We start from the raw sequence: 11,629 nt of genomic DNA on the forward strand, positions 1-11,629 counted from the left end.
AAAAAAAAAAAAACAGAAGAGAGGAGGAGAAGGAACTGCACTGGCGAATTGAGGGCCCATTATTGCAGGCTCACAGCAGATAGAGAGAGGAAGTAGGAGTAACAACGACAGTGGTTTCAGATCTTTTTTTCCTCTGCAATTTTCATTGCCGTCATTGGCGTTATCGCTGCATTAGAGATGCGGGCAAATTCTCCAATTGTCCAAAGACGTTCGTCTCTACAATAGTCGGCAACAGAGACTGTGAATTGCTTCTGTCGCCGTGTTGTAGTATAGCTCAGAGGTAACACCTCCTTCACGATCAGTGTCATCGCTAATGCTACCAGAAAAAGAGAAGAGGAAGCCAACTGTCTCTCGTTGTCTCTTTTTGCCTCGCGTGGTCTCTCTCTATCTCTCGTTCTCCTGTTTTTCTCTCTAGCAACGGTAATTAATGACTCATTTGTAAGCCGGTGCCGTGCTATTTTTTTTCTCCTTCTTTCTTTTTCTTCTCTCCCGCCACTCCATCTTTATTCTCTTTGTCCTAATTTTTTCGTTCTTTCTTTTTTCCAAAAAAAGAAATAAATGTTGTGTTAGTTATTTTTTATCGAGTTTGATGTTGTTGTTGAATTTGAATGATTGTTATTGTTGGTGATTGATAAAATGGATAATTATTTGAATTTAAATATTGAATTATTGTTGTTAAATGTTGTGTTCTTGAATTTAATTATTGATAGGTGAGAGTAAAGAGATGGTAATAGTGATAAGAGTGATGGTAGTAGATGATAAAATTAAAGTCAGAATAAATATAAGGATATTTTTGTTTGTAAAAAATTAAAATAACAATTTTAATATCAAATGAAATATTATGATTGATTTCGAATTGAAAAAAAGGTTAAAAATAAATTCGATTTTGACTCTAGACTTTAGGACTATCTTCTGTATAAATATATCAACCACCCCAACTGAAAGTTGTTCTTCCACGGAAGTCGCAGTGTTCATCATCCACTAGATATCTAACAAAAGTACAAAAGTGATTTGAGCAAACAATGAAAGGCCCATACATGCATGTCTCTTTTCAAAATTAAATTATAGATAGATATTATTATTGTCTTATAGCTTGAATAATTATGAAGCAAAATGATAATAAGTGAAGGTGTCATGTTATATATATACATATAGGTCCACCAATTGATCAAAGCGCAATTAATTGATCGAAATCAACGCCATAATAATTTTCCACTAATTTGCATTTGCGCTAGCTGTCTGCATGCCACTACTTTTGCAGTCCAAGTGCGACCTTGTCTCATAAAGTCATAAGCATAAACCACTATATATTAACCATAAACAAATTCAAAATTATCATTTTCATTATTATCAGGTTGGAGTGAGGAGGAGTAGGAATTACGATGGAGATCGGTAAACATGAGTGTGAAATTTGGAAAATCACTCTATGGAGATGAAATGAGGATAAGTGACAATGTGAATTATATCTTCCACTAAGTGGGATCATTATTGTGCCAAAAATTTCATATATATATATATTTATTTTAAATTAATTTATTAAATTCAAATATTTAAAATAGATTCGATAAAGAGTATATATTCAAATATATAGGTTTTTAAAAAATTTTGTATCGAATATTTTCGTTATTATGTTGAGGTTCTTGAATTTTATAAAAATAAAATATATAGGTTTTTGATTGCATACGTAACATTACACTTTTGAGAGTTTATTTGTCTAAATAAAATAATAAACCTAACTAAAAGATAAAGACTTATATGTTTTATTTTTGTAAAATTTAAGAACTTTAATGTAATAAAATATTTTTAGAAATGAAAATATTCGATATTAAATTTTTTAAGAATCTATTTAGATAAGATAAAAATTTAAGTATAGTTAAGAATCATTAAATGATTTGATTAATTTAATTAAATTTTTATTTAATAGCTTTTAATTATAAATTGACTGTTATTGAGTTTTACCTTTAGATAAAACCCACATCTAACTGTTATCTAGTCCGGCTCAGCCCATATGTTTGTTGTGTTGTGTCTTTGTTACAACATGTTAAGTTTTTCCATGACCAAAACAAAAAGAAACATGTTAAGATTTTCGTGGCTAATTTTTTTTTTATATTGATTAAATATATGTATAATATATTATGATTGGAAGATTAAGTTTTTTTATTGGTATTATTTAAATTGGATGGTTCGATTTGTTTAAAGAAAAAAATAAATTACAAATCAAATGATTTAATTTGTATTTTTTATTTTTTATTTTTAAAAATAAAAATCAGACGATTTGATTTTAATATTAAATTTTTTTTTATTTTCAAAAATATAAATCGAACCATCTAATTTATGATTGTTTGTTTAAAAAATAAACTTGACTATTGTTGTTAGTTGTTTTAACTTTTTTGTTTGAATTGTAGGTTCTTAGGTTTTTGTATCTCCTTAATTTATCGTATATGTGCCTTGGCATCTTATCTAGTTGTCTTGCATGAGTCTCCCTTATTTCGAACCAGGGCTAATTTATTAAAAGAAAAAGGTTATAATAATTATATACAATTACGTTAAATATTATTAAGAATTGATAATCTAACATATTTTATTAGTTATATAATTTAGATAACTGGACATGCACATGCTTGGTCTAGTGGCAAGACCAGAGGCTTCCAAACTTGCAATTAGTTCAGTAACTCCTTTCATTTGGGGCTATTGTCTTTGAATTCCTATTTTGCCCTCCACAGGGGAAGTTTTTTTGCTCGTTTCTGTTGGGCTTCAAGTGTGTAAAATTTAAGTTAAGAGCAATGCTAGAAAATTAAAAAGGTATTTATTAAAATTTAGTCAAATATTTTTGGGTGAATCTAAAATTTCTACGAGTTAATATATATAGATATTTTTTTGCTAAGTATCAGAATATTTTTTTTTCATACTAAATAGATATTCTTTTATATATTTTTCAAATTGTTTTGTATTGTAAATATAAATGTCTTTATTTCTTTAAGAATTTCATATTTTATTTTAAATTTTATAAATTTTTAATTATTTTTGCTAAAATATAATTAGATGTTTCTTTTATTAAATATTAGGATTTTTTTCATATTAAATGAATGTTTTCTGCATATAGACTATTACTCTCATGTTGTTGTTGTTGTTATTCCGCCATTTTCCATATTGCCTCTCCCAAACGCCTTCCAGATCCGATGGCAGCTGAGCCACAGGTTTCTCTTCTTTCACTTCGGTCTCAACACCTTCACCGGACAAGAGTGGGGCTCCGGCCACGTATACCCTTCCCTCTTCAAGCCCACCAACCTCAACGCCACTCACTGGATACACCTCGTCAAACTCAACGGCTTAACCGCGTCATCCTTACCGCCAAGCACCATGACAGTTTCTGCTTGTGGCCTTCCCAATACACTAACTACTCTGTCCGTTTCTCTCCCTGGAAGGCCGGCACTGGAGATGTCATCGCTGACCTCTCTGCCGCTGCCAAATTTGTCGGCGTTGACCTCGGCATCTACCTCTCCCCTCGGATCGAAGGTGGACTTCGTGTTGAAATAATTGTCTTGAATGCACTTGTTAAAGGCGTCACGGAGAGCACAGAAGTCGCCAGCGCTTCCAATAGCATTGGTGAAAGAGAGAGGTCTGGGTGTGTGATTGTGAGAGGTGGGTAGATTAATGTGAGAGAGAAGAAGAAGACTTTTATAGATTTTAATTAGATTTACTTAATTAATTTTAAATTTTTTAAATTTTAAATTTAAAAAATTTAAAATTAATTATTAATATAAATTAATATAATTTTGTTTAAATTTTTTCCGGTAATCTTTTAGTTCTATATACTTTTCCATTAAGTTAATTGGAATAGGATAGATTAAGTCACCAATACAATTGGAAACACTGGCACCGTTTGTTTAGTGGGTGTGTCCACCAAATTTTGAGACACGGTGACACACTCACACCCATGTTTCATGTTTGGTTTTCAAATACATAAAGTAAGTAAAGACACGGTGGTACACATTGGTACACAAATACATAAAATTTGTGTATTGTCATTTTATTGAGACACTAAGACACAAAGGTTAAGAACACAAGTTTTTCCACTTTATCCTTAATAGTAGTGGCTGTGGTGATTTTTTTTTTTGGGAGATAAGGATAATATTGACATTTATAATTTATGTTCTGTCTTGAGCATAGTTACCAAACAAAGTAAAAATTTTGTGTCTCCTTATGTATATGTCTTCAATATTTATGTATTTGTGTCTATGTCTTCACCTATACATAAACCAAACACAGCCTATGGGATTTAGTCACTAAAACTGTTTACAGGCCAATTTTCTCAACTAAGTGGGCAAGAGTCACGGCGTGACCTCACTATTATTGTATCGTATCGGTTCTTCTAGAAATAGAATAACAACAAAGTACTAATAATAATAAGATTTAATAAATAAATAAATATAAGATATAAAAAAATATTAAAATCTCAATCATATATTATTCTTGGCAATGATAGGACGTCAAATGAGTGCAATAGCAACGAAATTTATGTGTCTTGGTTTTATGTATGTGGGCATAGTCTTTGTAATTAATTATTTTCCAAGTAATACGATGTAACTTTTTGACCCAAAATTTGGTTTTGGTTTTGCCCCTTCCTTTTCATACTACCTTTAATTTCTTCCAATATGCTCCATTATATTATTCCTCACCTTTTTCTGGTCATCACTACTTTAGGATTTAAAAGATTTATACTTGCAAATTTAGTTTTCAAAATATGATACATGTATATATATACCACTCCATTTTAAATTAAAAATACGTTTAATTATACTGTTTAGTCTCTATAATTTTATCCAATTTATAATTAAATTTTATATATATTTTTAATTATATTTTTATACTATTTTTAATTTTATAATTAAATTTTTTGTATAATAAATATTGAAATTAACAGAATATTTTTTCAAAAAATAAGTATATGGTCAAAAAATTAACAGCACAAAGTACTCTTCTGAAAAATGGGATATATTATATAAAAAAACGTTTTAAGTATGAACTAGCTACTAGATATACTTAAACTTCACGGCTTAGATTAACGAAACTTGCTAGTCTCTACTATACTCGCTATAAAATATGAACACCGGACACGCACGCAGACAAACTAACTCCAATCTTTTTGTGAAATACAAGGACACTATATATAATATAAATTATATAAAAGATTTAAGATAATCTTTGTTAATAAATAACAATATATATTATTTTTAAATTTGTTTTAAAAATAATTGGACATGCATATCGGACAAAAATATATCTAATACTTCATATATATATACTCTATTATATTGTTCAATAAAATAACGGAATGTGACTAATTTCTGTCCCACACCTCGTCCAATAATAAAGAGTAAGTGAACATAATACAATATATAATATAAAAATAAAGTTACTAAATGAGTAAACAATGTAACACCGTCCATATAAATATTTAGTATATACAAAAGTGGGTTGTGACATATCCTTTTTCATCAATATAAATGTATGTTCCTCTCTCTATACACCCATATATACACCATCATCACTCTTATTCTTACACTACTACTCCACTGAGTTATTGGATATATATACAATACAATAGGTTGGAAGAAATTAAAAAGTGGGCATTATTATTATGGCCAATAATTCTATTCTATCATCATCACTAATCTGTTGCTTATTATTTCTTTTGTTGAATCACCATTATTGGATCTTTGTTGAAGCTGCTCCTTCAGCTTCTCTTGTTACACAACTCCCTGGCTTTGATTCCAATTTCCCATCCAAGCATTACTCCGGGTATGTACATCAATTATATATATATATATAACACTTTCTTTGAAAGAAGAGTTTTTTTGAGTTTTTATTTTAGATTTTTTAGATACAAAACTCTAATACTATGTTATGAAATCATTCATTTTAAAAATTTAAACTGATAAAAGGAGACAATATAAATGACTATATCTCTTCTAACGGTCAAAAACTAATTTTTTCAGTTATTATCAACTAATTTTTTTAAAAGTACTTTATTTATATTAAATTTCAAATTCTAAATAATAAACCCTTAACTATAAATTGTCTAACAATGATTTCAGATACATAAATATTGATGGAAGTGGTGAGAATGGGAAGAACCTGTTCTACTACTTGGTTAGTTCAGAAAGAAATCCAAAGAAGGATCCACTTGTTCTGTGGCTCAATGGTGGTCCTGGCTGCTCTAGTTTTGATGGATTTGTTTATGAGCATGGTACCTTTATCTATGTCATTGTCTAATCTAATCTAATCTAATCTATTCTTCCAACTTTTTAATTATTAGGGTATGGGCACGCATGTGTGTGTATATATTATTAAATTTTTGTTGTTGGATATATAGATTACAATCAAGGCAACATACATTCATGCATGCTACTAATTAATCTTTTTTTGTTGGAAAGATTAAACTAAAGGTTGTTTCATCTATATTTGTGGGCTAATAAATATAGAAGGGGCCAATTTTAATTTAAAGTTGCTTTAATTGGTTAACTTCCCTCTTCTTTGTTCAATGCATATGCATGTGTATGTATAAAGGAAAATGACCATAAGGTAGACTTGTGTTATATGCATGTATTTATTATCATTTTCTCTAGTGCATTAATATGTCGAGTTGATTTACTTTTATTTATTACTATTAAATAGAATTATGAAATTTAAAAAATCTCACATATTTGAATATTCAATAATCTGATAATAAAAATTGACTTTTTTTACTTAAAACTTTAGAAAAGTTACAATATTAATGTTTAATATAATTTTTTAAAATTAATTTATGACTTTTTAAAATATTTTTTAAAGTGTTTATAGAAAAATTAAAAATAATAATTTTTCTATAATAAAAGATATTTTATCAATTTCTTAGATTTTTAATATAAATATTTTTATGTTAGAAAAATACAACACAAACTAATTTATTTATAAACTATTTTTAATATAAATCATTATATTGTAAGTTTTTTTTTCAAAAAAATTTAATTCAATTGTTTATTCAAACTGGTCTTACATTGATCCTTCAAACTTTAGACTAATAATTTCTTCATTCTTATATTTCAAAAAATACTTCATTTGTAAAAAAAAATCCAATAATAAAAAATAACTAAGTATACTCAATAAACTTTGAATTAGATTTAAAAAATTAATTCTCTAAAATTAGATTTAATTTTTTTAATTAATATTTAGTTATTTTTTAAAATTATTTTATTTATTTTAAATCTTAAATCATAAATTTTAATCTTAAACTATAATCATAAATTCTAACCTCTAAACCATTTAAAATATAAAAATAATTAATATTGACTAATTAAAAATATTCTCTATAATAATTAATGTGTTTATTATGTGAATGGGAATGGATGCAGGACCGTTCAACTTTGAGGCAGCAAAATCAAAAGGGAGTCTCCCCACTTTGCATACTAATCCTTACAGCTGGTCTAAGGTTAGTACCAACAAATTAAACAACGTCACAAACCCAAATCAATCATCTTATTATATTATATATTTATGTCAATATATTTACATAAGCTTTTCCATTTCCTTGTTTGTTTTCAATAATGCCCAAGTAGTGATTGACACGATAAAATATTTTATTATTACATCATTTCTTCTTATCATTGTGTCAAGATCAGATGATGATTTGTTTTGACTGAAACAAAAGTTATTAGAAATATCTTTCTCTTTAATTTCTCACCCCATTTAATTTACTTCTTGACTTCATTTTTGTTAGTTTACCAACTTATATATCAATATAACTTTTAAAAAATATATTAAAAGTCAATACTTTTTATTAATATTGGTCAATATTTTATTTTTATATATTGAAAGAATTTATAATTAAAAATTTAGAATTTAATATAAAAATATTTTTATTGGTCAAATATTGACCAATAATAATAAATTGTATTGATTATATAATATTGTTTTAATTTTTATATTGTCTAAGATATAACTACTTATGCATTTTTTTTATTAATTTAAACTTTTAAAAATAAATATTTTATGACAAAATTTTAGAATTTTATGTGATTTTAAAATTTAGAATTCGATCCTTATATTTATCTCAACAAAAAAGGCATAATCAAATAAAAAAATTATGTAAATATAACAAATTCAAAAAAAAATTTAAAAGTCATTATATAAAGAGACGTGTTAGATATGTATAAATCGTTATATATCTAATAATGTTCTGATCCATAAAATGCAGAAAAAATTCTCTCTTTTTAATACTGTAGTTATAAATGAAAAACAGTTCTCCTAATTACAATTTCAAAAATTAAAAGTGTTGAGTTAATTACTTACTTACGTCACGTGCACGGTTACTTTTTTTTTTTTGTTATTTGCATCTAATCAACCTTTCAGGGGGGAAAAAGAGAGAAAAATATGCATCTAATGATTACATGATTTAATATTATCACATGTGTATTATTATTGAAAAGCAGAGTTTAACAGTTCCTCAAATTTATATTTACTACTAGCTAGGTTATGATAAATGTTAAAAATGAAATTTCAGGTTTCAAATATAATATATTTGGATTCTCCAGTGGGGGTTGGGCTCTCATACTCCAAGAACTCGACCAAATATGTTACTGGGGACCTACAAACCGCGTCTGATACCCATGCTTTCCTCCTAAAGGTATATAATATATATATCTCAATAATAATAATAATAATAATAATAATATTTTATTCATTTTTTATAATAAAAATATTGTAATTATTTTTTATAAAAAATATTAATTTAGACCGATTCAAAATATAATTTATCGATTTTTTGTCAAATAATTAATTTATCTGGTCTAATTTTAATAAAAATAATATAATTTAATTAATTATATGTATTAAATTTTAATTATTTAAAAATATTTAAAAAAGATATTTTAAATATTTTTTTATCTAAGTGACTCTCTTTTGTATAAATCACAGCATCATTAAAATATTATATTGTATAAAATCATGGCAGGAATCCGGAGTGGTAGAAAGCCCGTGATCAACTTTAAGGTATTATACTATAATTAAATAATTAGCATTTACTTTAGAGAAATGTTATGTTTTATTGCCAAAAAACAAAAACTTTTAATGATAATAATATAATAGTCATTATATGTTTTATTTAATTTATATTTTTACAGTAATTATATATTTATCGTTATTATTATATATTATAATGATAATTATATATTTTTTGTGATTATTAAAATTAAAAGATTTTTTATCAAAAGTTGTATAATTATCATTAAAATTTTTTAACGACAGAACATAAAATAACTAATATTTAATTGTTGATAAATGTATTAATGATTATTTTTATTTTTGATAAAAATAAAATAAATAATTCCTAAAAATATTTTTTCTTTATGAATAGATGTCAATACTTAAATTTTTTTAAAAAATTTATCACACTACTCATACAATTTCATCCATTATTAAATTCATCTCATTATCTAATCCAATTCAATCCAATAGTAAATGAAATGTATGAGAGTTGATATACAATATGGTGAATGCTACGATGCTTATAATGTGGTGTCTATTTACTAAAAAGAGTTAAAAATTATTATTTTATTTAAAAGATATAAAAATAAATAATTTTTAAAAAATTAAAATTTACTACAAAAAATAAATTAGACAACATTTAATCAAAAACTAATAGGTACCATAGAATTGGCCATACAATAATGTGTGATATTTTATATGTGTATATATATAAGATAATTAATTATTGTAAAGTACTAGTAGTATAGGTTTGACTTTGGAGTTGTGTGTAGGGTTACATGGTGGGTAATGGTGTCACGGACGAAATTTTTGATGGAAATGCTCTTCTCCCATTTGTGCATGGAATGGGCCTCATATCCGACAGTATCTATGAGGTGCTTAATTACCTTTCAATCAAATTTATATATTTATATATGTTATTTAATTTGTTAAAAGTACAACTTTAACTACTATGTGCTTGTGATTAATTATATATGTTTCTCCATATATGTTATATGCATGGTAGGGTATATATGCAACTACTATAGAAAGTGATCATGAGTGGCTGCTACTATTAATTATTTGAAAGTTCAAAGCTCTTTTGAACTAATTAAATGCACGAGTAACATGCATGTGAATATAATCTTTACTCTTTTGGCGAAAAAAGAAAAGAAAAGAAGAAATTTAACTTTTTCAGTTTGACTTTGACCACATCCACCTCAATTCTGATAAAGAAAAAAAAAATCTAATCGCTATTATTGTTACTAAATAAAAGAAGACATTAAACTCCTTATGTTTTGTGTTAGATGTTTTTTAAGGGCTTTTTAATGGAGTATTTTTAGAGTATTATTTTTTATATTTTAAAAAATAAATTAATTTAAAATTAAAACCTATATTAAAATTGAGTAATAAAATAAAACTAATATTACTTTAGAAATAAGATATCTTTTTTTTAGAAAATTAATAAAATTTTATTATTTATATAATTATATTGATAAAATAATTAAAAATAATATAAAATTTTAATTAAACTAAAGTTAAATATTAGAAGGACAAATTTTACTTTTAAATTTAAATAACTAGTTATCACATATGATTATTCACAAATGTTTGTGTTATATTGTAGAATTTAAAATAAAATTAAAATTAGATCTAGCATTGGAGATGTTCTAAATATTTATTGTATTTTATTTATTTTGAATGTGTCTTGATCTGTTGTTCATATTAGTGCACTACTTAATTAATGATTAGTTATTGTAAATGTATAATTTTGAAGGATGTAGAAACTTCCTGCAAGGGAAACTTCTACAAATATTACTCAGAGGATACTGAAGATAATAATGATGATTCATGCAGTAAGAGCTTTCAAAAAGTTGATAGGGTAAGACACTAATACTCATCATAAAAAAAAAAATAAACAACATAATACTATTATAGTTCTATTTCTGATTTGATGACTAATTTTTTATGTACTCAATTATTTAAATTTATCATCGATCAGGCTATCGAGGGCCTTAACGTGTATGATATATTGGAACCATGTTACCATGAAGGGGATTCAAATTCAGCATGGATGAAAGCAGCCATTGCTAATGGAACATTGCCAAAGAGTTTTGAAGAATTAGGGTTCACTAATAATAATGATGAGAGGCATCTGAAAGTGAGGAAGAGGATGTTTGGTAGAGCTTGGCCTTTTAGGGCACCTCTCAAACAAGGCCTTGTTCCTTTATGGCCCCAATTATTAGCTCAAACCAGACATGTTGCTTGTGTTGTAAGTTAATTACTATCTATTTTCCATCACCAAATATTTGATTGTTGCTAGTTCTAAAATATGTTATGATCAGCAATAATAGTTTATTCTATTATCTATAAATTTTATTGGAGATTAAGTTAATATTATTATTAAATGGTCTTTTATTTCGGGGGATGTGAATGCAATGCAGAGTGATGTAGTTGCAAGTTCATGGCTAAACAACAACGCAGTAAGGAAAGCCATTCATGCTGAGGAGGTAATTACTGAGTAATATTGAGAATTAGTGAATAATTATAAATTTAATCATTTCGTTAGTCTTTATAATTTTATTAAATTTATAATTAAATTTTTTATTTTTTTAATTAAATTTTT

At 26.1% G+C, this 11,629-nt stretch overlaps 2 protein-coding genes across 2 annotated transcripts in view; both read left to right on the plus strand.

Annotated features, from left to right (window-relative positions):
* The first annotated feature begins 5,546 nt into the window (after positions 1-5,546).
* Positions 5,547-8,964, plus strand: LOC110280581 (serine carboxypeptidase-like 20). The gene is made up of 5 exons (XM_021141671.2): positions 5,547-5,802; positions 6,099-6,250; positions 7,395-7,471; positions 8,543-8,665; positions 8,956-8,964. Exons 1-5 carry the CDS (start codon positions 5,642-5,644, stop codon positions 8,962-8,964), a joined length of 522 nt encoding a protein of 173 aa, XP_020997330.2. The 5' UTR covers positions 5,547-5,641.
* A 28-nt stretch (positions 8,965-8,992) lies between these two features.
* Positions 8,993-11,629, plus strand: part of LOC107485962 (serine carboxypeptidase-like 20) — a gene marked incomplete at its 5' end in the record, with an annotated part of 4,059 nt that continues 1,422 nt past the window's right edge. Inside the window, 5 exon segments of the mRNA XM_016106504.3 lie at positions 8,993-9,030; positions 9,798-9,899; positions 10,781-10,885; positions 11,006-11,275; positions 11,448-11,513. Coding sequence (XP_015961990.3) covers positions 9,804-9,899; positions 10,781-10,885; positions 11,006-11,275; positions 11,448-11,513 — 537 coding nt within the window.

Source organism: Arachis duranensis, chromosome 4 (genome assembly GCF_000817695.3).
Source record: "Arachis duranensis cultivar V14167 chromosome 4, aradu.V14167.gnm2.J7QH, whole genome shotgun sequence".
Taxonomy (NCBI): Eukaryota; Viridiplantae; Streptophyta; class Magnoliopsida; order Fabales; family Fabaceae; genus Arachis; species Arachis duranensis.

What these genes read in the sequence shown, in the direction of transcription:
- LOC110280581 (XM_021141671.2), top strand. Translation starts at nt 5,642, where the DNA reads ATGGCCAATAATTCTATTCTATCATCATCACTAATCTGTTGCTTATTA. An exon ending in CCATCCAAGCATTACTCCGG is followed by an intron (nt 5,803 to 6,098) that starts GTATGTACATCA and finishes CAATGATTTCAG; the next exon opens with ATACATAAATATTGATGGAA. An exon ending in TGGATTTGTTTATGAGCATG is followed by an intron (nt 6,251 to 7,394) that starts GTACCTTTATCT and finishes GAATGGATGCAG; the next exon opens with GACCGTTCAACTTTGAGGCA.